A 27,901-nucleotide genomic window follows, 5' to 3' on the forward strand; every position below is an offset into this window, starting at 1 on the left:
GTACATCATTGTTAAGGTCCTACGTGAGAACTGCAACTTTCTAAACATATTTCTTCAACCACAAGGGAGCATCAGAATCGTCGACCATTAATCACGAGTGCATTTAAAAAACATATATATATATATATATATATATATTCCTTGAATGCGTTCTCCATTGGAATTGTATGTATGCAGCATTTTTGAGTTTTGTGGCAGAAATATGCATTATGAAGTTACCTGGAGTTCGGCATAAAAATTGTAAAGGGGAGAGGAAGGACAGTGTGTACAGATCAGAGCAAAAATATGGTGATGCAGAGCTGCTTCAGAGAACAAGCACAAATGAAGAACTAGGTGTACACAGTAGTGGAGTTGCCACGAGTGACCACGTGGGGCTGCACCAGAATTGTGTGTCCAAGAGTTAAGCAGTGAGACTGCACCAAAGTGGGGTCTCAAGGGTGAGGAGGTGGGTTAGCACTAAAATGGAATGTCTAAAAGTTAGAAAGTAGCGCTGCACCAAAATGGGGTGTCCAAGGGTTAGAAAGTAGGGCTGAACAAGATTGGGGTGCCCAAGTGTGAGAAAGTGGGGCTACATGAGAATGAAGTATCCAAGAGTGAGGAAGTGGGGCTGCGGTAGAGGGGTGCCTAAGAATGAGAAAGTGAGTCTGAATCAGATTAAGGTTATAAACTGTCAAGAAGCAGGGATATGTGAGAATGGAGTTCAGAGATTAGCCCCACAGTAACTTGATGAGGCTGCAATCCCAAATAGTTGCACATACCTCTCAGTGGTGTAAACATATTACTTTGCAGAGGTCGCCCCTCATCTTAAATGCTAAAATCACATACTTTTGTGCTCCGACCAACCTGTGCTTTTTTGGATATTTCCTTCAATGACTATTAGTTTAAAGAATAGGTGTGGCTCCTCCGCAGTGGAGGAGGAGAGTCGCCCACCCCGGCTAGAAACTTATTCTTGTTTTATTTTTCATCTGCTGTCTCAACCGGCAGTGCAGGCAGATGCAGGGCTGGACCACAAGAAGGGGGAGTGGAAGGCACTAAGTGCGCATGTGTGTTTGGCCAGCCGTCTTTGGCCAGCCAAACACACATGTGCACTTTGTTTTCTCCAACCTGACTGTGTTACACAGCCAGGCTGGAGAAACTACACAGGCCCCAGTGCACTGTCTGAGTGGCAGTCAGATCAATCCTGATGTTGCTTTCATGCTAGGTTTAGCATGAGAGCAACACCAGGATTGCTGGTGAGCCTGTGTTGTGGTCACAGTGAATGCTGGGACACCATCCGATGCAGTGGAAGGAGGCAGCGGGAAAGGTAAAGTTCTTTTTTTTTTATTCTCCCCATTGTCCCCCTCCCACGATCACCCCTACCACCCGCTTGACATTTGCGGAGCCCCTGCTGATCAAGAAGTGTTTTCCAAAGCAGATTATTTTGTTCAAATAATTTTAGATATTAATGTAATGCTCTAATGCTCTACATACATAGTTTACATCTAAAATTACTCTTTACAGTGTTGCAATACCTACAATGGTTTACTAAAAAACATGCATTTCTGATAGAAACACCTGCCACAGATTTCTTACTTTAGAATCTTCCCCAGGTGCGAGACTGGATTTGTAAACTTTTTTCCCCCGGCACGTCTGCGTGTCAGAAGAGGGCGCTGCGCGACCCTGCATTAACGTCGTCCACCGGATGTTATGTCAATGGAGTCCATATAGCCTCCTCTCCGATGCGCCGACATAAGTTCTTTCTTTTTCACGCTTGTAACACGGATCCAGTAATGGTGTGTCAGTCCTTTTTTGGCCTACTTTGACGTTTTCCTTGATGGAACAGTGTGATTTTTTCTGTCTTTGTCTTCAAGTTTTAAACCCTGTGAGTCCTGTGGACGACAAATGCTGGCCATGTGCCCACACTTAATTTGTATGTGGTGCCTAGGTGAGCACCATGACTCCGTAGAGTGCGACTCCTGTCGTCAACTTTGGCCAAAGGTGCTGTGGGAGCATGGTATGAAGCTTCTGGCGTTGTGGCTATCAGAGCTATTCCAGATTTCCTGTTGACTATGGTCTTCTTTTTATCCTAAGGTCAGTTTGCGGCCCGTTCAAGGAGTCATACTCATGGATGTCATTCTCCATCGAGTTCACACGGTAAGTCACAACTCAAGCGGTCGAAGTCGCAACAGTTACTGACTTCACTGCATAAGGCCTCCCACTATTCATCAGTTGTAGAGTCGAGGCCTGAGTCTACCCCACGTTTCCCTCCGTTTCCCGGGGCTAGGGCGATTCTGACCCAGATGCATGAATTTTATGATTCACTTCACACCATCTTTAGGAAATCACCTTTCCCTGGAGCGCCTTTGCGCCCCAAGGAGGTGCAGGAGGCCTTGACTGTGTCACTGTCAGCAGGTTTGTCCTTGATTTCAGTTAGGCCTTCTGCTTCAGCTGTCGAAGCCCCTATAGCACTGGTACACAGCCCTTTACGGTTCCCACCTTTAGCACCTGTATCCAATCAGCTGACTCTGGCGACACCGCCGGTGGTGCTGATCAAAGTCATGCCCCTTTCGACCTCAAGATGCACCCTTTTGGCACCTGTTGACGTCGGGTACGGCACAGGTCATGCCAGTCACTCTCCCTCTGATTGCTGGGGGGGGGGGTTCCCTCAAGCTTGTCCTTCAGAGGAACATGGTTTTGAAGGTGCTGAGAAAGAGTTGAGGTTTCCTTACGATGCTACAGAGGACTACTGGTTGAGTGATCTAGGGGCAGCTAGTGGATTTGACTCTTCTCCAGCCTCGAGCCTCATTCACCCCCCCCCTCCGGCCGTGCTATCGATGGCGAGTTCCTCTCTAGGTGACGCTGCAGAGTTGCTGAAGTTTTAGATCTGACATTTCCCTCCGTGGAATTGTCTACTGATCCTGTAATTGGTGTACTCCATCATGTCTAAATAGGGGTTTAGCCTGTACTTCATTACAGTGAAGCCCTACTTGACATTTTGTTATGGGCTTGGGCTAAGCCTGATACAGGGGACCCCGTTGATCTATATCTCACAGGCACCAACCAGTCCCTGTTAACCCAGCCTGCCTCCTATAGCATCCTACTCTTGCAGTTTGGTGGTGTAGGCTGTTTCCGCATCACATGATATCCAGTCTCTCCCTCATGTTCTATCTGACTGAGAGTCCAGAATACTTGACACTTGTAACAGGCGTATCTTCTCCTCCACTAGTTCTGCACTGTGTTCTCCTAATACATCTTGCATTCTTGGACATTTTTCCCATTCATTGTGAGACTCATTGGAATGCATCTTTCCATCACTGCCGGATGATACCAGGAATGATCTTGCCCCTTTGATCCGAGATGGCCAGCAGGCAGCTAAATTAATCATTCGTTGTGGTATGGAACTGACTCTCTGGGTCGGGCCATGGCCTCTTCAGTGGCACTATATCGCCGTGCCTGGTTCAAGCCCTTTATTGACAGGCCTTTTGATGGTGCCCATTGATTTGGTGCACATACTGACTCTGCTTTGAGGCGTTTTCCTAACAGTCGGGGTGGAACAGCAAATTAGCTCAGTTTCTCTCTTCACTCTGCCTAGCCAGTTCCTCCCATACTAGTTTGTATGAGGGACATTTGTCTTTACCTTTTCTGATGAGCCATGCTTGGGCAGTGTTCGTGAGGTTTTTCTTTCCTGTGTCTGTTCCACCTAATGATAGCACCCAGTGGGGTGTTCCTGCCTTCTGCATGAGTTATTCTTTCTTATACTGTCAATGACAGGTTGTTGTTTTTTTGCCCTTCCGGGGGCATATATTGCCTTGGGACCCTATAGGGGTTTTTCATGCCTACCGCTAAAAGGCTACTTTCTTAGTGGTGTTTTGCTAGCATTGCGCAGTAGCACTGTTGCTTTACTCCCTGTTCTACAATAGGTGGTGCAGAAGTGTTAGCTTTCCACTTCATGCTTCAGCTGTTTATTTCTTTTATGTTTTTTAATTGATACCTGATATACAGGTCTTACAGTCTTCTTTACTCTGAAGAAGAACGTGGGCTCAAGAGTTGATACCTTCTTGGTATGTACCTCAATCTAGGTAAAGTATACTTTGCATGCTTGGTGAACACATATATGGGTATATGCTGGGCAGGGATTGCTCAGCTTATGAACTATTAGTCCCTCATTGAGGGTACAGGGTTCTCTTCTCTGTAAGGTGTTCTTTTTTCTAAATTACAAGATTTAATATCCCTTATAGGGACATTTTGCTATTGGCAGCTCCCGGGGAGTTTTAGTATATTATTTACCTTCTGATAAGGGAGTGTATTTAAATACACCTCTTATTAATAATGGGTATTAGGTACTTCTACGTAGTATTTGTGTGCCGTTCATCATCAGAATGATATTCCATTGTTGGGATTATACACCATTGAGGGTGTTAGTCACACAATTCTTTTTTGTGTTTTCAAAGAAGGTTGCTTGTAGCTTTCATTATTAGTTTGTATGGGTTCTACTTTTACCCTTGGTATTTGCATTATGTTTGAGTGATGCATGAATTACTTTTAATTGATAGAAAAAGTTGTCGACTTTTGCCAGATTTAGTACATTGTACCCCAGAAGGTTATTGTCTTGTGAGCCTTATGACCCTCTATGTTTCTATTCTTAAGGTTCTGTTATGTAGCCATTACAACATATACATTTGTGATGACATTTGATGGTTTATACATGTTCTTTGAACATTATCGTTTCATTTTCCTAGGATTTTAGCATGCTTCCATAGGTCTCCAAGGAGACTCAGGGGGTCGCCAAAGTTCCCCCGTCGAAAGACCGCGGGGGTCATTTCGACTTTCACGCTGGGCCGGCGTGCGACTGCCAAAAGGGTGCCCGCCGGCCCAGCGGTAAAGACCCTGCAACAAGGAAGCCGGCTCCCAATGGAGCCGGCGGAGTTGCAGGGGTGCGACGGGTGCAGTGGCACCCGTCGTGATTTTCACTGTCTGCAAAGCAGACAGTGAAAATCTTTATGGGGCCCTGTTAGGGGGCCCCTGCACTGCCCATGCAAGTGGCATGGGCAGTGCAGGGGCCCCCAGGGGCCCCACGACACACGTTCCAGCCATCCTGTTTCTGGCGGTGAAAACCGCCAGAAACAGGCTGGCGAGAAGGGGGTAGGAATCCCCATGGCAGCGCTGCAAGCAGCGCCGCCATGGAGGATTCCCTGGGCCAGGGGAAAACCGGCGGGAAACCGCCAGTTCCCCTTTTCTGACCACGGCTTTACCGCCGCGGTCAGAATGGCCCTGGAAGCACCGCCAGCCTGTTGGCGGTGCTTCCGTGGTCCCCGGCCCTGGCGGTCATGGACCGCCAGGGTCAGAATGACCCCCTTAGTCTGTTTGCGAATCTATGCATTGTATTCTGAAGAGTGCTTAAAAATATTGATTCTTTAAGGGTTGTTAAAGCACTTTTGCATTGTTACTTATGATTTCCTGCTTTTCTGAAGGAAAATTCCCTCTAATGGGGTACCTTTTCTTCTCTATGGAGATGTTCATATATGTTTGCACATGAGGGGAATAGGTGTTTGCGTCATAACATTTACTTTTTGAAGAAGACTTTTATTACTATATTAAAGAATTGTTGCTTTTCTATGTGACAAATAAATGAATCCAGTGCTTGTAAAGTGCAGCAAATCACCTATGAGGGTCTCAAGGCGCCGAATTATGTCAAATATTGTCATCATTCATCTAACTGGTTGTTTGTTATTTGGGTTCACACTTTACGGAGAGTTGTCCCTAGATGGAACATACAAAACCTATTGGATTCTTTTTATTATTGGATCCTTTACATTTTCCGGTTTGAGTAAGGGAGACCTTTTCTAGATTAGCTGTAGTAGGATCTCTATTCATGTAGTAGGGTCACTTACTAACCTTGGTTTCCACTAGGTTATCAAGGTTTCTTTTTCATTACGACCCTGGCGGCCGGCGGTAAGCTGGCGGTGTTCCACCAGCTATTATGACCGTGGCGCAATAGCCTATACCGCCGGCCCCGCCACTATACCGCCAGGCTTTTGCGGTGATAATCCCCAGGGCAGTGGTGCAAGCACTGCTGCCCTGGGGATTATGAGTCCCCGGCCGCCAGCCTGGCCACGGCGATAAACACAGCCATGGAAAGGTTTGCGGTAAGGGGAACTTGGGGTGCCCCTGGGAGCCCCTGCACTGCCCATGCATGGGCAATGCAGGGGCCCCCAGGCATATCCCCATCGCGCATTTTACTGCAGTGAAATGTGTGACAGGTGCTATTGTACCCGCTGCACATCAGCATTGCCGCCTGCTCTATTACGAGCCAGCAGCAATGTTGATGTGACTTTTCCACTGGGACAGTGGACGGTAACCCTGTTACCGTCCGCTGGCCCAGCAGAAAAGTCCAAATAGAGAGCAGGTCTGCCGGTATACTGGTGCCCGCAGCTTCGGCGGTCTTCTGTGAAGAGCCACCGAAGTTGTAATGAGGGCCTTACTGTCTTGTTCAACTTTATACTACTATTGCTTGATGATGGTGTCTCAGGCAGTTTACATTACTCTGACGGTTTGGATGGCTGTTGCTTTCCTAAGTAGTATGATGCCTACTGTAGGTTCCATACTGTTATGTTGGTATGGTCTGAGTGATTACTAAGCTTTCTTTTTGTATCTGTAAGTAATAAGCTTACTCTTGTTGTACGTAGGCATTTAGTTATCTTACTTTTCATATCAGTGTATATATTATGATAAATCCTAAAGGTATTTGCATTATCTCTAGTTATATAAGGTTTCCTAGGGAAAATTACTGATCCCATGCCAATAGTTGCTATTGTTGTATTCAACTTCTTTTTAATAACTCATTTTTGATGCTCTATCCAAAGGAGATGGACTTTTCTCTGTGTTTTTTACAGAGCAGGTCTGGCTAAGATAGAACTTAATATTGCAAAGAGGTATTGCTCTATGGCATGGCCTGCTGATCTATAGTTCACACGTATCGAACACGCAGTTTGGGTCTGGATATACGAGCAAATGAATTTATATTCATAGGGTCATTTGGCAAAATTATCCTACTGTCATGGGTAGCGTTATCCCCATGCTTCAATCTCTTTGTGACTTTTATTACTGTGGTCTTTTGACCAGTTCTTATGGGGTGAGCATGCATGGGTTCAGGTCCCATTAAGGGTGCGAATAGTTTTATATTAATTTTGTTGGTTCGCTTCTGGCACAGATTTGTCATGCTAACATGGATAATTTTATTCCCATGTTTTCTAATGTCTTACAACTTTATTTACCTTTGGTTCCTTCCACAGGTTTTTATGTTGTAGAGTATGTTATTGCTCACCTAAATTATTGTGACTTTTCGGACTGTTCGGCTCTTGTACATCTCCTATATGCACCATATACCGAAAGCAGAACTTTTTGCTACTTGTCCCAGCATTGGCAAAACCAGCAAGCCAGTCATTACTGTGATAAACAGCATCTGTGCATGTAATGCACATAAACATTATTTGTTAATGCATGGCTTTATTTGTGATGACACATTCTCTCGTTCTAGACCAGTTTTGTTCTACCTAGAGACTTTTAATGGTCTCAGTTCACATACCCTCCTCTGGGGATGGTATGATTTTGGTATCTTATTCTAAAGTAAGAAATCTGCGGCTAGATGTCTCTATCAGATGAACTAGCTACTTACCCTCGGTAACACATTATCTGGTAGAGACAGGATCTAGCCACAGATTCCTTAACGATCCCGCCTCCACTCTGCAAACTGAGTCCCCTTTTGTCTTAAAGATTTCATTATGGAAATTCATGCGCTGAATAAAGAATTCAGTGACTATTTGACACTAGGGTGTCTTGTATTCTACCACACTGTTTTGATAGGCTGTTTCTATATGTGGCTCCATGTTTTGAGTACGGAAAAATAGTAATGGAAGAAACAGGTGGGCGCGTCAGAGAGGAGGTTATATAGACTCTTTTGATGTCACATCTGGTAGACGATGTCAATATGGAGTCACACGATGCCCTCTTCCGACACGCAGACATGCTGAGGGAAAAATGTTTAAGGATCCAGTCTCGCACCTGGGGAAGATTCTAAAGTAAGGAATCTGCAGCTAGATCCTGTCTCTACCAGATAATACATTACCGAAGGTAAGTAACTTGTTCATTAAGAAGAATGCTTTAAACCCAGGCAGAAGGATAAGTAATTTTGCTTATTACAATAATATACATACATATGTGGACTGGTGAGAGACAATATACATATGAGACCTCATCATTTTTAGGTCTGGCTTGAGTGCAAATGTCAAGGCAAATTGTTATAGACTGTTTATAGAGTGGGCTTTGAATCCACCCAGAGGAGTATTATTCTATGTTAACTCATGCTTTTGGCTATTTGGTGTAACAAATTCCATCTTCCAGGAAGTGCTTCCATTGGACTGCATGATGGGCTCTTGTACATCTCCTATATGCATCCTATACTGAAAGCAGAACTTTTTGATACTTGTCCCAGCATTGGCAAAACCAGCAAACCAGTCATTACTGTGATAAACAGCATCTGTGCATGTAATGCACATAAACATTATTTGTTAATGCATGGCTTTATTTGTGATGACACATTAAAGACAGGCCTATTGCTAATTTCTTAAACGGTTAATGTAACAAGCCAGTTGTTTAGTAGAAAACACATTGAGAAATGAAAAAATCATTAGTGATTAAGTGTTTTCTAGATCAAGCATCTAGATCTAGAGCAAGCTCCTAACAAAATTCTAGTGTCTTTAGGAAGAGGCTGAGTCATCATTTAAATTGTTCACCGTTTACTCCTGATGTTCTTCTTGCCAGCCAGTGCACGTCTTGCTAAACAACTGCCTAATAACACAATCATGTAACAACAGATGAGGCCCTTTGTTTTGTTACATGCAAATAGCATCACACCATTGCATGTGTACATGAAATTGTTGATATTTCTGATGTAAAATAAATATATACATCTTCACTTATGCAGGAGCATAAGTTTACAGACCTCTTTGGAGTAGCCAAATCGTTTAGTGGTCCCATAACATTGTGCAGTGTGCTATAAACCATAGCTGTAAGTAACATCTGCTAGGCAATGAGGTTCTTTGATTTTCCTTATATCAGGTGTTATAAGGTGGCATAACACTGCAAACCTAAGCTTGGCCCAAAATAGTTTCTTTGTATTGAAGGTCTTTGTGCTGGGGCATCTAGGCCTCCTTGTTGTTAAATTACTTACCCATCAATGTCAGCAGTCTCTACGTAGCATAGACTGTTGGGTTCTGACGTTTGCAGCAGCAGCAGATCTGCCTTGAAAAGAAACACAACAAATGTGGACAGTTTTAATTTCAAACTTAATTCAGATGCAAATCAAGAGGTACTGTCTGATTCACCAGAACTAAGGCCTTCTGAAGCAGTTTGACTCTGCAGTGTGTCTAGCCACAAAGGATCTGCAAGGTGCAGTGTAAAATATACCACTACCCATCTCATGAAGAGGAGAATTATGAATGAAGGCTCCTAGAGGTGAATGCCTTCTCTACACCAGTAAAGCTGTTAGTTAGTCAAGACATTGGGTATACAAGTGATACGAAGATAGAACTTCTTCCATGTATAACTGACGTTTTGGCATAAAACCTCAGTGAATTGAATAATGAGTGGTGTAAATGTGTCCAGTAAAGTATTAAAAACTTTTTGTCATGGGTCAGTAAAGTGGTAAGAGTCTTTGGACAAGAAACTGCACCCATGGCATACTTACAGGCACAAAGTCATCGTTCTTCAGACACACGATGTCTCCAACTCGGATATCCCTCCATGACTTCGTGGAGAAGCTTGGAAAGCAAGGAATTAAAAATGCAGTGGATTAATTAGAGCTCTAACATATATTGTTGTTGCATGCTACAGACGTTCATCAAGAGAATCTAAGGTAAAAGGAGCAAGTTGTGTTATATGTTTTGATCCTGAATTTGATGAAGGTAACATTTTTCAAATTGTGAAAAGCATTGATTCCTTCCTTGTCAGAATGTGTATTTTTGTAATGTAACTGTTACTTGATATTTATATATATGTTGCACAGTGTGTTCTACTAACATGGTCTCTTCGTGCATCGCAGCAAAATATTTACGGTTCTCAGGTAATTGTTTTCAAAACATGAATTTGATTATTTTTCACCATTTCCTCTTTCTTTCTTCTTCACATTACTTTTTTTGTTACAGACTGGCTTGTTTTAAGTCATGTTTTAAGAATTATTTTTTTTCTCAATTTTCTCTTTTGTCTCTCGTGCAATTTTTGTGTTCCAGCCTTACTCCAAAGAGTGATGTTTGTTAAAGAAAAGGCTCTTCTACAAATGTACAAATGGATATAGTTTGTTTTGTACAGTGGCATTGCAACCAGTTAGTCTGCCACTTTACCCGCCTATCCGAAATCTTAAGCATGATTGGTGATATTTTTGCCTGAGAGACCAGATTGACTGACTTTTCAATATATATGCAAAATAATCTTAAATGAATGCATGAGCCCTTGCTGCTTTTGTGAGACTTTCCCCTTTTCTTTTGCCTATTGTTGGTAGTTGGATTTGTTAAGCACTCCAAGATGTGAAAAGGTCTTTTCTGACCTTACAGTATCATGGAGCACTTTCAACGGGGCCTCAGGAGGCATTTTAGTGTTACACAAAACATCCTAAATAAACTAAGCAGAGACCAAAGGGACTAGTGTGAATATTGTTCAGATGCCCTCACCTTATGGCTCTCAAGGTAGATTAGAAGGTAATGAGGTGAAAGGGGTAGTTTATTTGAAGATCTCTGTAGTGTCATGAGACTATGGGCGCCAAGACCCTTGCAGTTCTAGGCAGACTCCAGAACTGAATTAGATAACTTGCTGGGAGGGGGGTGTGGTTATTAACGGTTATGAGGCGATCCGAAAGTAGTGTGTGATGGTATGCTGAAGAATACAGACATCTGTTTCAGAGCTCACTTTGTGGCGTGGTCCTTTACATGCTTCCAGGCTAGGGAGGATGCTACAACCAGTGATGACTAGGGGATATGTGCCCCGAAGGATACAGACTGCTCTCCCTGAGAGTATGCAACAACATAGCAAACTGCTTATGTGTGCCACTTGAGCCCAAATCAAAAAGAAGCAATTAGAAGTTGGCATGTGTGGATTCGAAGCCCCACTCCTGCACCTATATGGCCTTCAAAGAAGTGGAAGGGAGAGGAGGAGAGCATTCAAAAAGCCCACCGAAACCCGTTGGTAAGACTGAAAAAAGAAATACTGTGGTGCACCATAACACAGAGCCTTCATTGATATGAAAGGCTGAAGGCAGTGATAACCAGATACGGTGCAAGAAAACCAAAACGCAATGATGATCAATTGCGGGAAACAGAACTGCTACCCACCATCAAGAAAGACTACTGTGATACATGATTTCAGTTCAGGCATGATGACCCAAGTGAGAATACATGGCCGGTGCTTGCAGAAGGTACAGGTCCACGTGAACTGTGGAAACCATCTGAACAGCATGTACTCTCAACGGTGGTAGAAAAGAGCAGGAAGTACGATGCAGCTGTGTTTCTGAAATCAACATCACCATTCGACACCGCCAAAAAGCAAAATATTGGCACATGATGGACGGTGTGGATATAGATGTTCGATGATTTCATACATGCCATAGAAGAAGTAGTTGACAAGAAAATCATTAAGTACTTAAAGAATATTGCCAGTGATGGTGTAAAAGAAATGCTGAAGAAAATCTCACAGACTGATGTAATATCGTACTGTCAGATCAAAGAAGCTTTGGGTTCCCAGTTAAATCCAATATTGCATGTCGACTATGAAAGGCACATTTTCAATCAAGTGAGACAGCAAGCTGGTGAAACAATGGATGCATTTGTTGAAAGACTTGACATGCTTATCAAACACTGCAAATTTACTGAATTCAGTGAGGAAGAACCCATACGCTTAAGAGTCATTGATGGCAGTCTTTCAGTCCCTTTCAGAAGATGCATGTTGAGAGAGAAGTGCAATCTAGAGAAAATATAAATGGCTGCAAAAGCCAATGAAAGAGCAGATGGACAAGCTGCTGATAAGGAAGCTGGAACAGCAAAAAATGAATCAGCATTTGTAATTAAATCAAGCACAAGTACAAGGTAAGTGCATGCCAGTCAACATCTTCAAAGAAGAAAAAGTTGTGTTTCCTATGTGGGTTTTCATTTCCCCATGAAGGTAGATGTCTAGCCATGGGATAGACCTGTAGAGGTTGCGGAAAAGAAAGACACTTCATAATGGTTTGCAAAGCAAAAAAGAAACCACATATGTCACAGCTAGAAGAGAAAATGGATGCCAGAAGTTTCCAGAAGCATTCTAACCTTGCCTATATGCAGCCCCAGTTATGACAAGTAGAAAGCTGACAAAGTCGAGTGTTGTCAAGCTAATCCTGCATATGATCTTCAATGTCATTAGCAAGCGCCAGTGAAGAAGATGGATGTGCCATGATGATGTCGACCAAGAAATAACAGCCACATGACGTTTTGGCCGCTTGGAAAGAAGAAAAAAAGACAAAGACAAAGACAAATCATCAAACGAAGTAACTGAATCCATTTGGACACTGCCCCAAGATTTCAATAAAAGTCAATGGTTGCCCATAAACTTTATCATAGACAGTGGTGCGTCGATCAACATCATGTCGGTCGAGAAATTTAAGAGACTGTCTCTTGTGGCATACTTTAAATCATCAAACACAAAGGTATACACATGGGCTGCCTTTAAATCGTTGGAGAGTCAAGGGTCAGTGAGTGTGACAACGCAACAGAAAGCAGTAGCAGTGCAAACACCAATTCACATTCTTCAAGAAACCCAATCTAGTGCATGCCTACTCAGTTTTGCCAGTGCCGCTGACATGGGACTGATATATCTTAATTACAACCGTCACACTCCATCTGAAATTGTAAGTAAATTTTCATGGTTGTTTCATGGCCTAGGAAGGCTCAAGACAATTAAATTGTGGCTTGAAGTTAATGAGGATATTTACCCTGTTGTCCAGCGGCACAGTCAAGTCTCTTTTCACTTGCAAGAAGCTGTTGAGAAAGAACTATAAACACTGTTAAAGCATGATATAATTGAGCACCCCACCGGCCCTATGCCAGGGGTATCACCCATAGTGGTGGTGCCAAAAAGTACAGTGTAGATGCAGTGTGCATCTGTATTGAGAGGCGCCAAGCCAACACAGAAGTCGAGATTGACATCCTGGTCCACGCACAATGGACATGATCATGCAACTGAATGGTGTTAAAGTCTTCTCATGTCTTGACCTGAACAAAGGATACCATCAACTCGAGGTGGAAACAAACTGCAGGTACATCATACTTTTTTGACTCATGCTGGTTTGTTCAGATACAAAGGGTTGAGTTTTGGAGTGTCGTCAGCTGCTGAAATATTTCAGGATGTTATACATCGTATAATTCAACCTGTCACACGAGCTTTTAATTACAGCAATGATATACTGGTATTTGGAGCAACGCAAGAGGAGCATGACAAGGCTCTTACATAAGTTTTCGAGTTACTTGGTGATGCAGTTCTCACTCTGAAAACGACAAAATGTGAGATTCACAAAACCAAACTTAAATTCTTTGGGCCCATATTCCCTGATGGGGAATGACTCCTGACCCAGATAAAGTGCAAGCACTGTTAGCTACTTGCCCCCCACAAGATGTCACCATGCTGCGATCTTTCTTGGGCATGTCCAGTTATTGTTCAAGGTACATTTGTGACTTTGCTACAGTGACTGCCCCATTAAGAGACTTGACCTAACAAAATGTGAAGCTTTGATCACATTCAGGAGACCACTGGAAAGGGTTCCAGTGGTCTACTGAATGTGATTAGAGCTTCAAAAGAATAAAACATGCAGAATGCCACAGAGATGGCCTATTTTGACCCCAAGTTACATACTGAGTTCACAGTGGATGCAAGCCCAATAGGGCTGCGGGGCAAACCTTGCTCAACATAATTGTCAATTGAATGCTCAGAGACACACTGTAGCCTATCCTAGACAGAGCCTGCCTGACACAGAACATGCCTATTCTCTTCCAGGGGATCCTCATCAATAGTCATAAACATTGAATATTCCCACCCTCGTGCGGGGACCCCGGAGCATACATAAAATACACACATATAAAGTATGAAATATGCACGAAAAAAAAAAATATATATAGCATTTTTAGTAGACAAATTTTCATACTAAACTCATATATACGTGTTTGTAAAACAGCAATGCAGACTATAATCATAAACAGGCTAAAATGCTTTATTTCTATGGAGTTTTTTTTTTTTTTTTTAAACAGTCCTTTTCAAAATCCCATAACTGGGCCTAGGGAAAGAAGCAGTAGCAACATCAGAGAAAAAAGAGAAAAAACTACATTGAAAACAATGGAGTATTCTTAGCCAATAGGCTGCATGCAGGTTAACACAGGAGAACCATAAAAATTCTGGCACCGTGCCTGTAAGACCCTGAGCACCTCCAGTATCCCACCATGCCTCAGGGGTGAAGGAGAGGTGACAGTTGGTTCACAGTTAGGTCAGTTCTTTTTTCCGGCTTCTTCTGAGAGGATCCTGGAGCATTGAGCTCTGAGTTTTTCTCAGGAAAATACTTCAAAACAGTGTTTTTTCTGCTTTCACTCGACATTTAACACCTTTGTCTGAGTCAAGAAACTTTTTCCTGACTGAAAAATGCCTTCTCTTTTTGTGAAGTACCCTTCCTGTGGGAAGAAGAAGGCCCAGTCAGATCCACACACTCTCTGCATTGTGTGCTTGCCTCAGAGTCACTGCCCTGACAAAAGGACTCTGAAGGACAGGGAGAAGATCAGACTTCATGGTCTTCATGAGAGGCAGAAGACATCGTCCTCTACACTTCCCAGGCATCCAACAAGCCATTCTTAGGAGAGACAGGCTATATCGACATCAGCAGGTAGGAAGGTACCTGTTTGTTCCCCGTCTACGTCATCGCTGCCACCGTCACACCGCCATAGGTCGACGGCGACCCGACCGACGTCGAAGAATACGACGTTGAAGGAACATGGCCACCACAGGGGCAGATCTCCATCGACGGTTACCCATCGATCGACGTCGAGCCAGCACCGGCATGTCCATTCGGCGTCAAAGGCCTCGCACCCCTCGACGGCAAGGAAAACTACGCCGAAATCGCCTCAACGGCGAGAGCGAAGACATCCGCCGTTGACGGCACATCTCTCGACAGCGAGGCACATGACGTCGAGCAGGTCGCGGTCAAGGGATCGCCGGTCACCGTCGAGGCACTCGATGTTGAGACCAGAGCAACCCATGTCCCTCCCTTCGACGTCGTTGCAGCTGTTGACGTTGACACAGGTTTTGCCTGTCTTGCAAGGAGAAGAGCGTCGGCTTCCACCGGCGAATAAGACCACTCCAACATCTCCGGTGGTCTCCATAAGGAGTGGTTCATCTGGGCGGTCGAGAGCTGCATCGTCTGGGCATGTCTCGCCCATCAACATGTCGCCAGGGTGGTTGGAGAGCCTTAATAGAACGACTGCCTCCCCAGACTCGCAGTACTCAAGGATGTTCTCACCTTCGGCCTCTCTCCCGAGAACACCATTGCCAACAGCGCGGGCAGGACGGGCTCGTTCTGCGTCTCACCAGTAGGCCACGAGGCCTCGACGCGCTGCTACAGCATTTGAGAGCAGGTCACGATCCCAGAGACGATCTAGATCACGGTCACGCCATCGCAGAAGGTCTCCTTCTTGGTCATCGTCGGGGTCCTCAGTAAGAGAGTATTCCCCGACCTTAACGGATTCTCCACCAGCTAGAGTTTCCCCAGTGGACGATATTACAACCTTTAATGAGGTGCTTCTCAGGGGAGCACAAAAACTAAATATAGAGGTCCCAGAACCTTCGACCTCCTCATCCGTGATCTTTGAAACCCTGCAACATAGAGCGGTTTCGAAGAAATTGCTACCGCTAGTGCCTGATCTTTTACAACCAACCATGGACACCTTTTTAGCACCAGCCACCCTCAGATCAGCTCCTGCTAGGATCTTGAAGAAATATAAGGCACCTAAGCAAGATCCTTTGTTTCTCAGGACTGATCCACCGCCGGACTCAGTCATATTGGCCGCAGCCCGGAAGACGCACTCAGTGGCATCATCCTCCACGGTTCCACCGGATAAAGAGAGTAGACACCTGGACTCTCTGGGGAGGAAGATGTGTGGCACGGCGGCTTCCATGATGAAGGTCTCCAGCGCTTCCGCACTCCTAGGCAGATATGACCGTTCACTCTGGGACTCACTGAGCAGGTTCGCAGAGAAATTGCCTAGGGAGGACAGGCAGGATTTTCAGGAGATCCTTCAGGAGGGGTGTCTGGTCTCCAATCAGGTCATCAGTGCAGCAGCAGATGGGGCAGACTTAGCTGCACATGGTTACGCGCATGGGGTTTGTGCAAGAAGGTCTTCCTGGCTTAGACTGACAGGATTGAAGCAGGAAGCGCAGCAGCATATCCTAAACCTTCCGTTCAACGGAAACTCTCTTTTTGGAACCCATAGAGATGAGGAGATGGCGCGTATGAAGACGGAAGTGGACACCATGAGAGCAGTGGGCCTAGAGAGAAAAAAGAACTTCAGGCGAAGGTATAGACCTTACGACAGGCGCCCTTTTCAGCAGAGGGTTCAAACCCCTCATTGGTCCCAGAGGCCACAACAGAGACAAGGGCGCCCACTTTTCCAATCTCGTAAGACCACGAGAGACCGAGGGTCAAGCAGCCCACAGCAGTCCACACCCAAAGCTCCGGCAAAGCAATGAGGACTTGCTTCCCTTAGCACCGTGCACCACTCCGGTGGGGGGAAGTATCACAGAGTTCATTCACGAGTGGCATGCAATAACAAAAGACAAATGGGTGCTCAACATTGTGGAGAATGGGTACTCTCTTCTTTTCCGCCAACCTCCTCCTCACTTGCCACCAACCAAATGCAATCCGGCTCACATGAGCCTATTACACAAAGAGGCTCACGCCTTTTTACTGAAAAAGGCAATAGAAAAAGTCCCAGTCACGCACAGAGGGAAGGGAGTAAACTCCCGCTATTTTCTGGTAGCAATAAAAGGTCGAGAAGGAGTTTTCAGACCGATTCGGGACTTACGACTACTGAACAAGTACATAAAAAAGCAAAAGTTCAGGATGCTGGCTCTCCACCAGATTTTCCCTTAGCTACATCGAGGAGAGTGGATGTGCTCCATAGACCTGCAAGACGTGTACTTTCATATCCCGATCATTCCCAAACATTGGAAATTCCTACGCTTCCGGATAGCCTCCCAGCACTATCAGTTCAAGGTGCTTCCATTCGGCCTGAAATCTGCCCCTCGCGTTTTCTCAAAATGCATAGCAGCGGTAGCGGCGCATCTAAGGAAGCAAAAAATCTTCATTTACCCATACCTAGACGACTGGCTACTGAAAGCCTTCTCTCCGGAGCAGGCAAGAAGCCATCGGGACATTGTGCTCAGTGTTTCCAGGTCTCTAGGTCTACAGGTCAACTACCAAAAGTCCACCCTGATTCCAACGCAAAATCTCCACTACCCGGGAGCTATACTGGATACAGAGCTCGAAAGAGTGTATCCTTCGGAGGAACGACTGTTATCAATAAAGAGAAAGTGTCAAGACCTTCTGAAGTCCGACGCACCTACGGCCCGTCAGGCGACATCTCTACTGGGCTCCATGGCCTCGTGCATTTTCATTGTCCCAAATGCCAGGCTACATATGAGGCCCCTTCAAGAGGCGTTGGAAAACAACTGGAACCAGAGCACAGGCCGCTGGGAGGACAGAATGCGACTTCCGATAGGAGCACGACAATCGTTGCAATGGTGGATGCACAGACCTCACCTGTCAGTAGGAGCTCCGTTTCACCAGTTAATCCCAACCGACACTCTGGTAACGGATGCGTCGCTTCAGGGATGGGGAGCTCATCTGGGTTCCCTTCAAGCTCAGGGCCTGTGGTCCGACAACGAAAGAGAGTACCACGTCAACCTGCTGCAGCTCAGAGCAGTCCATCTGGCTCTCAAGTCTTTGGCTCCATCGATTCAGGGGAAATCTCTTCTCGTGCAAACGGACAATACGACGACAATGTATTATCTGAACAGACAAGGAGGAACGAGATCCCTGCCCCTATCTCGGGAGTCTCAGGCCATCTGGCATTGGCTCTTAGCGAGAGGAATGTCGCTTACAGCAGTTCACCTACCAGGGCAACAAAATGTGGAGGCGGACTTCTTGAGCAGAAATCTCGAGGACACCCACAATTGGGTCCTTCACGACGAGGTCATCGAAGACATCTTCGCTCAATGGGGTCGGACTCAAATGGATCTCTTCGCAGACGAGGTAAACAGGAAATGCCCAGACTTCGCGTCCAGGTTCTACCGTCCGGGATCTCGAGGGAATGCCCTGTTGATCGACTGGTCAAGGATATTTCTCTACGCTTTTCCACCAATCCCCCTCATACCTGCGGTGATCAACAAACTCTACAGATCCAGCACCAGAATGATTCTCATAGCTCCGCAATGGCCTCGTCAGTTCTGGTACACAGTTCTCCTCAACCTATCGGAACAGCCTCACAGGAGGCTGCCGTGCAGACCGGATCTCCTTTGCAGGCTGGGAGGCAGGATACTTCACCCCAACCTTCCCTCTCTGAGCTTGACGGCATGGCTCCTGAATTCATGCAGTATGGGCACCTGGTGCTCTCGCAGGAGTGCATGAACATCTTAAAGGAGTCCAGACGGCCTTCCACACGGCGTTCTTACGCATTCAAGTGGAAGAGGTTCTACATATGGTGTCGTCAGCAAGGTCAGAATCCTATACTGGCTCAGGAGGAGGTCATACTGTCTTACCTACTCCATTTGGCAAAATCAGGTCTGCTGGTGTCATCTATTAAGGTACATTTATCTGCCATTACAGCCTATCGTAAGTCACCTTCTCAGGAAACCTTTTTTACAAGACCAGTAGTCAAGGATTTCTTAGAAGGTTTGAAAAAAGTTTTTCCACCCATTCGGAAACCCTCCCCTCCATGGGAGCTGAACATAGTACTATCGAAACTTATGGGCCCTCCTTTCGAACCTATACACAAAGCCTCTTTGCAACACCTTACGTGGAAGATGGCTTTTCTGGTAGCTATCACTTCCGCGAGGAGGGTTAGTGAAATTCAAGCTTTGTCCTCCAAAGAACCATACACAGTCTTCCACGAGAATAGAGTGGTTCTACGAACTCATCCATCATTCTTACCGAAGGTGGTGTCAGATTTTCACATCAATCAGACTATTTCACTACCAACTTCTTTCCCCAATCCGGATACTCCGGCGGAGAAAGCTTTGCACTCCCTAGATTTGAAAAGAGTGCTGAAATTTTACTTGGACAAAACCAAACTAATTAGACAATGTAACCACTTATTTGTGAATTATGGTCATTTGAGAACAGGCGAGGCAGCCTCCAAACGAACCATATCTAGATTGATAGTTTCATGTATTGTTACTGCATATCAATTGGCTAATAAACAACTACTTGCTAGGCCTAAGGCGCATTTGACAAGAGGAAAGGCGGCTACGGCCGCCCTCCTTAATAATGTTCCAATCTCTGAAATTTGTAAGGCTGCTACATGGAAGTCTGTACATACATTTACTAGGCATTACTGTTTGGACTCAGATGCCAGAGCAGAAGCCCAAGTTGGGCAAGCATCTCTGAGAAATTTGTTTGCATGATACATATCTATTCCTGCACTTCTATTAGACAGTCCGCAGAGTTAAGGGATGGGCTTGCTAATCTATTCAATGTTTATGACTATTGATGAGGATCCCCTGGAAGAGAAGGATAAGTTACTTACCTGTAAATCCTAGTTCTCTTCCAGGGGTATCCTCATCAAAGTCATAAACAACCCACCCTCCTCCCCGGACGCAAGTCTCCTAGAAGTGCAGGACACACTATCTTTCGAATCTGCTGCACAACTTGTCACCGTAAAAAAGTACTGACCTAACTGTGAACCAACTGTCACCTCTCCTTCACCCCTGAGGCATGGTGGGATACTGGAGGTGCTCAGGGTCTTAAAGGCACGGTGCCCGAATTTTTATGGTTCTCCTGTGTTAACCTGCATGCAGCCTATTGGCTAAGAATGCTCCATTGTTTTCAGTGTAGTTTTTTCTCTTTTTTCTCTGATGTTGCTACTGCTTCTTTCCCTAGGCCCAGTTATGGGGCTTTGGAAAGTGTTTTTTCTCTTATTGTAATTTTGAAAAGGACTGTTTTAAAAAAAACAAAAAAAAACTCCATAGAAATAAAGCATTTTAGCCTGTTTATGATTATAGTGTGCATTGCTGTTTTACACACGTATATATGAGTTTAGTATGAAAATTTGTCTACTAAAAATGCTATATATATATATATTATTTTTTTTCGTGCATATTTCATTCTTTATATGTGTGTATTTTATGTATGCTCCGGGGTCCCCGCACGAGGGCGGGAATATTCAATGTTTATGACTTTGATGAGGATACCCCTGGAAGAGAACTAGGATTTACAGGTAAGTAACTTATCCTTCTCAGGCAGAGAAGGAAAGTCTAGTTGTAGCGTGGCCCTGAAAACATTTTCATGTTTTTCTGAATGAAAAACATTTTACGCTGGCCACAAAGTGCTGCTCACTATTTATGGAAGCCCAAAAGCCAAAATCTCCCCTCGCTTTGAGAGGTGGAGGTTGTGACTGACAGAGTACGACTGTGCAATTGTACAAAAGACGGGTATATATCAGAACCCTGCTGCTTTCTTTCCATGACTACCACTACACTGTCGCAGTGAGATATCTGGGACAGGTGAGAAGTACATTAACTTCATTGTGAGGTCCAGCATGCCAGCAGCCCCATCCATTGAACAGATTATTGCTGCCACTATTGCCGATAAAAACATGCTTATCCTCAAAGACATCATTTCAACTCAATCGTGGAAGAGAAACTTCCAACATATATCACAAACTTCAACTCTTGCTGACAATGTTGAATTTCAAAAATTCAAATATGTACAAGATGAACTGTCCATAACCAAGGAAGTGTTGTTTTGAGAGGCACAAAAAATGAGAGCCTCAGATGGCAAATCATTGAACTAGCCCGTGAAGGATTGTATCCACCAAAAGAGCTCTAAAAGACCGAGTGTGGTTCCTGTGTTTAGACTAGTGAGTTGAGAAGGAACTAAAAGAGTGTTATCTCTGCAGCTGTCTTTCCCCCAGAGCAACACAGCATCCATTGACAATGTCTGACCTTCCTGCACAGGTCTGGGAAAACAGTTGCAGTTGATCTCTTTGGGCCCAGAGGGAATGGACATCATCTCATGGTAGTTATTGATGAGTATTCACGCTCTCCTTCAGTAGACGAGCTATCATCAACAACCCATGATATGGTCATCGAGCGGCTCGATGACATCTTTGCAGCCTGGGGTATCCCCACCATTCTCAAGCTTAACAGTGGTTTACCATTCAATAGCAAAAAATTAAAGGAGTTTCTAATCAGACTAAGGTCCTCATTACAACCCTGGCGGTCGTTGTTAAAGCAGCGTTAATAACGCCAACAGGCCGGCTGTAAAAAAAATGGGATTTTGTCCCTGGCGGTAACCGCCATCAAAGACCGCCACTTTAACACACCGACCGCCAGGGTGGTGACGGCCGCTGGGCTGGGGACTTCGGTCTCCAGCCCGGCGGCCGTCACAATTCCACCCTCGGGATTACGGCCCGGCCTACCGCCATGGTTCTCGTGCCAAACTTACCGCCACGAAAACCATGGTCGTAGGCACTATCAGTGCCAGGGAATCCCTTCCCTGGCACTGATAGGGGTCTCCCCTGCCCCCCTCTCCCTCCTCAGAGTTCTCCCTCCCTCTCCTGCCCCCGCACATATACACACCCACACGTGCACCCATTTACACATATGCACACACTCAAACCTACCACCCACGCATGCACACATACATACCCACACACCGCAACACACACAAACATACCTTGTCACACACATGCATTCACAACACACAACACTCACAGTCACTCATTCATGCATGCAATCAACGCGACTCCCACCCGCATGCATGCATTCCAAAACATACAAACCCACACCCCCACATACACACAGCACCCCCCCACCCCCCTCTCCGGTCGGAGAACCCGACTTACCTGCTTGGAGGGGGTCCTCCGGCTGGTGACGGTCCGCGGCGCTGCTGTCAGCAGCAGCGTCCGCCAGCAAAACACCGCCAGGCCGTATAATTGGTCATGATACGGTCGGCGGTGTTTTGCTGGCGTGGCGGTGCTGCTGTCAGCAGCGCCGCCTTACAGCTGTCCGCCGCCATGACCGTCGGCGGTGTTCCGCCAGCATTCTGGCGGTATACCGTCATCGGTCATGATACACGTAGTCTGCTGGTAGCCACGGCAGCGGTATGTTGGAGGCCGTCGCCGTGGCGGTAGGCGGTAGTAACCGCCAATGCCGTAATGAGGGCCTAAATGTCAAGCATCAAAAGAGCACAGCGCTGTGGCCAATGGTGTTGTCAAACGATTCATGGGTCCCCTTAAAAGGGTGATTGAACAAGCATCGAAGGCGGGAATCAAGTTAAACCAGGCCCTGTATCAAGCCCTCCTTGATACAGGGCCAGGGTGAGAGTCATGCCACCTTAATTTTTGAGAGAGCCATGGGAACCAAACTGCCACAGTGGACCGATCTCTGAATGCTGATAAGGTTTGTGTCACAGACAGTTTTCGAAAGTGCCATATAAAAGTGACTGGGTCCTGGTCAAACAGAAATAAAAGCGGAACACAATCAGTCCGTTAGCTGTCAGTCCACTTAGGGTGGTGACGTGCAAAGGACACATGGTGATGGCGCATCGTCCCAGACAGACCATTACATGGGACTCGTCACATTTTAAATACCTTCCTCAGCGTTTATCAGCTCCTGCAATCATGAACAAGGTGATGTTGCCTAACAGTCCAGATCAAGCATCAGAACTGGTGCCTTCAGTTCCTAACCAGAGTGCAGTTCAACTACCTCATACCACTCAATCTGGCCAACTAGTGTGGGCTCCTTGGTAACTTATTGAAGAACTATAATATGACTATTGTTTATACCTTTTATGTAACAAGAGGGGAGGTGTAGTGTTGTGAGACTATGGGTGGTAGGTCCCTTGCGGTTCTAGGCAGACTCCAGAGTGGAAATACATAACTTGCTGGTAGGTGTTAGGGGGTGTTTGTGAACAATTATGATGTGATCTGAAAGTAGTCTGTGATCGTATGCTGGGGAATAAAGACATTTGTTACAGAGCTCCCTGTGTGGTGTGGTCCTTTACATGCTCGCAGGCTGGGAAGGACGCCACAATCTCTAATTCAGAACTGGCAAGCTTTGGGCCTGTGGTGTTAGGCAGTGAACACAGTCAATCAGTATTTGTTTTGTTTCCCTTTTTAATTTACATTTGCACTGTATGCTGTTATTCTAGCTGGCACGAAGTATTTTAAAGTGTCTAATTTGTTGTGCAATATGTCACTCTTTTCCCTGGTACTCAGTGCCACCACATGCCCTTTTTACCCTAAACAATAGCTACAACTTTTCAAAATGGCATCTCTAAATTCAGTTTACAACAGAAACGTCTGGATATCCACATACACAACCACACTCAAACTCAATTAAATTCAAATAAAAATTGAGTACCACCATATTGGTTAATAGAAGCACCTGTTGTTTCCTGTACTTACAGACTACAAAAAAGGCAGTATGAAGTACAATGTAGAAAAATATTGCATTACTTGGCACCCATTTTCAGTCCTTGTTCATTCGTTGTGTGAATAATGCTCCCCTTTTACCTAGCTGCCCTCCCTCCTTAGTCATTTCTAAATCCTCCTGGCACAGCACACACCTGTGTGAAGGCCAGGTTTGTCAGTAAACTGATGTATATCCCTTACTTTGTCTAGGTTCACTCTGCTGCCCTCTTTCGCAGAGGGTAGTTACAGCAACAGGGTGAAGGGGCTTACAATGCCTGGGCTATGCATGTAATTTTCAGGGAAACTCAATAAAGGATTTCAAAGGGGCTTGCTTCCACCGTGCTGAAGGCACTCACAAAAGGCAGCTGACTGGACTTGAGAGTAGTGTTGACTGTAATGAACTGAGCAGGGAAACCAGAGAGTAAACCAAAAGCTAGCTAACTGTATTTTACTGTATCATTTAATTTCTATAACACTCTCCAGCCCCTTCACGAGGCCTTGAAGCGCTTAACATGCAGAACTTGAATGTTCTTTGGGCAATGGGCAATATAGCAGTATATAACTAGGGCTTCTGCTTTTGTTGTATTTATTTTTGTAACATTTCCATCTGTATTTATCCATATTTTTGTTTTTGGTTATCCTATTGGTTTTTATCCATATTTAGTTTGTGTTTTGGGAATAAATGGAGTTGTAAAATGGTACATTACCACATTTATTTAACTGATGAACATGCACTCATAATGTGATGCCTGTTGCATTTTAGAAAATTAAGCAGCGAAATAAAACAAAACATTACACTCACAGGAAAATATTGCCATTATACTTCATTTATACAACAACATATGCTTAGATTGAAGAGGATCTCTTCCTATTTCTTTAACTCCCCATGCTGTCTATCTTCTCAGCTGTTGGCCTGGAATTCACGAAGGAAAGCATGGCGAGCCATTCAAAAGAAACACAATCTTCAGTATTTTTCCCCTTTGGAAAATAAATACAGACATGAAACACATTGAGGGTTATTCTAACTTTGGAGGAGTGTTAATCCGTCCCAAAAGTGACGGTAAAGTGACGGATATACCACCAGCCGTATTACGAGTTCCATAGGATATAATGGACTCGTAATACGGTTGGTGGTAAATCCGTCACTTTTCCGTCACTTTTGGGACGGATTAACACCTCCTCCAAAGTTAGAATAACCCCCATTGTTTTCTGTCTGTTTTTATCTGTAAAAATCAGTGAAAATGGAAAACTGGGAGCCTTATATATAATATATTGCCAGTTAACTCCCAGTGGAGATAATGTTTATTCACTGTTCTCTCTTGCTTTAATGCTACTGTCTGAAATATTGTTTTGTCATTTGTGCACGATTACAGTGTAAAGGGCACTTAAGTTGTCGCCAGTTAGCTTGTTAGTGTAATGTGATATACATAAAGGGCCTTAACACCGGCAGCAGATCGTTCTCGCTCCTCACCGCCAAGATGTAGAACACTCTTCCCACCCACCTGCGTCAGACCAAGGACCTCCTTACCTTCAGGAGACATCTCTTGGCTGTTCGAGCAGTATCAGTCCCCCCACTCAGCGCCTTGAGACCCTCACGGGTGAGTAGTGCGCTTTACAAATTCCCTGATTGATTGATATTACAACAGATGAGTTTCCCCCATCACAAATGTGACGGATATCCTGTCCGTCATATTGCAATCCTCATTGAATATAATGGGATCATAATACGGCAGATGGGATATCCGCCACATTTGTGATAGAAGAAACCCCTCCGTCAAGGTTGTAATAAGGCCCATAATGTCGGAGTCCCATGGAAATGCAGGAGCTGTGCTACCTCCCACGAGAGTCTTGCAGGATCAGAAAAAATCTGGTGTAAGGGTGGAGCGGGCCTGAGTGTCTGCACTGGGCTGCCACAAACAGGGAAAGGTTTTGTACAGCAGGGTGGAATTGTCTGCCTGTAGAAGTTCTGACAGAAAGGTTTCTAAACTACAGGTAGAGATAGAAACATTAGAACAAGAAATCAAAGATACTCATCTTTGGCACCAACCCCTGAACTTATAACTCCTGGTGGCCCACCTCCCTAGGAACAGCGCCCTCACCCACCACCCACGCACGCAACCTAGGCTTCATCTTGGACTCCACACTCAGCATGACTCAGCAGGTCAATGCCATCTCCTCTTCTTGCTACAACACTCTCTGCATGCTCCGCAAAATCTTCAACTGGATTCCCGTCGAAACCAGGAAAACTGTCACCCACACCCTGGTCAGCAGCCGATTGGACTACAGAAACACCCTATATGCAGGAATAACAACCAAACTCCTAACAAAACTGCAAAGAATCCAGAACGTATCCGCCCGCCTCATTCTGGACATCCCAAGCCATGACCACATTTCCCCCCACCTCAGAGACCTTCACTGGCTACCAGTGTCAAAGAGGATCACCTTCAAACTCCTCATCCACGCACACAAGGCCCTCCACAACTCAGGCCCAGCCTACTTCAACGACAGACTCACCTTCCACACCCCCACCCGCAATCTTCGCTCCACCAGCCTCGCCTTCGCCTCCATCCCTCGCATCTGCCGCACCACCGCTGGAGGAAGATCCTTCTCTCCCCTAGCCGCCAAGACCTGGAACTCCCTACCGCTCCACCTTCGCCAGACCCAAGACCTCTTGACATTCAGGAAATGCCTCAAGACATGGCTCTATGACCAGTAGCTCTCCCCCCCAGCGCCTTGAGACCCTAACGGGTGATTAGTGCGCTCTATAAATCCTTGATTGATTGATTGGTTTAGAGGAGGCAATAGGTAAGAATTACAAAATATTGGATGATATCTTAACCCAATATCAAGAGGAAATTAAAGAAAGGAAAACTAGGAAGCTCAAGAGGGACGAATGGAATTATTTAAATGGTAGGGTTTTCACTTTTGACAGAAAATATGACCATTTGACTAAGGATATCAGTACCAAAACTCCTTCAATCTCCTCCTTGAGTTCTGACTCCTCTTCAGTGGGTAATGAATTAATACATGACAGTGAGAACATTGAAAGGGAAGCTAGTACAAGTACAGGCTCCAGAAATGGGAATTCTTCTAACTAGGAGGGGGCACGGAGAGAGGAAACAAAACAAAGAGCAGAGGGATGAAAACGAGATCCTGGGACAGGAAGACACAAGGACAGTGATATGGCAGCAAATGAATGATAAGCAATTAACCACACACATGGTTTCATTACTTAGTAAAGGATTGGGCTTCTGTCAAACGAATCAGGGAGATCTTTGTAAACAGCAAATAGACTTGTTCAAATATGTAAGACGTACGAAATTTAAGAGATTTTTTGAGGTAAGAAGAAATTGGGACAGAATCTGGATCGGTCTAGAGAACAGGTAAAATACAGCGATTTGACAATACAAGATATACATGACACAGTAACTGTAATGTCCATTACAGATTATGAGGAAATACCTACTATTACTCAAAGATTACTAAATGACCTGAACATTGCTCCTGATTCACATGAAGCTAGTGGCTTAAAACAGAAGTCCACTTGGACACCCAGATTGGGTAATGAGAGTAATATTGAGGTATTTTATTGATTAGTGATTAGAGACTTCGGAGAACAAATGCTCAAAACTAAGAATAAAAAAATGAGAAGTAACCTTACTAGCAATGAGTGGCAGGCTTTGAATGCATTACAAGAGGATGAGGATTTAATAATTAGGCAAGCTGATAAAGGCGGTAATATTGTCATTATGAACAAGAAAGATTACAATGAAGAAATTTACAGTCACTTAAATGAGGAAAACTGCTATGAAACTCTTTCTTTGAATCCGATACAAAACCTCACAAGCAAAATCAATAGTTTATTAGGAATGTGGCATCAGCATGGTTTATTAGATGAAGAGGAATATATCTATTTGAAGGTAGATCGTCCCAGATATCCATGCTTTTACACTTTACTAAAAATACATAAAAATCTACCATTTCCCCCAGGGAGACCAATTATTTCAGGGATTGGGGGAACAATGGAGAAAGTCTCAGAATTTGTTGATATTTTTCTACAACCACTGGTGGCTAATCTTCCATCACATATAAGACATACAGTGGGAAAAGGATATGATGTTAGTCACTTTAGATGTGGTGGCACTGTATGCGAGTATTAAACATGAAAAAGGCAT

General features: G+C 44.8%; 1 protein-coding gene across 1 annotated transcript in view; it reads right to left on the reverse strand.

Annotated features, from left to right (window-relative positions):
- The window catches only part of ATP8B3 (ATPase phospholipid transporting 8B3), a 481,840-nt gene that overhangs the window by 300,023 nt on the left and 153,916 nt on the right, over positions 1–27,901 (reverse strand). The window contains exons 7-8 of the mRNA XM_069217044.1: positions 9,725–9,797; positions 9,209–9,279 (exon numbers count right to left, since the gene is read on the reverse strand). Coding sequence (XP_069073145.1) covers positions 9,209–9,279; positions 9,725–9,797 — 144 coding nt within the window. The remainder of the gene's footprint in view (positions 1–9,208; positions 9,280–9,724; positions 9,798–27,901) is intronic.

The sequence above is a fragment of the Pleurodeles waltl genome, chromosome 12, assembly GCF_031143425.1.
Source record: "Pleurodeles waltl isolate 20211129_DDA chromosome 12, aPleWal1.hap1.20221129, whole genome shotgun sequence".
Taxonomy (NCBI): Eukaryota; Metazoa; Chordata; class Amphibia; order Caudata; family Salamandridae; genus Pleurodeles; species Pleurodeles waltl.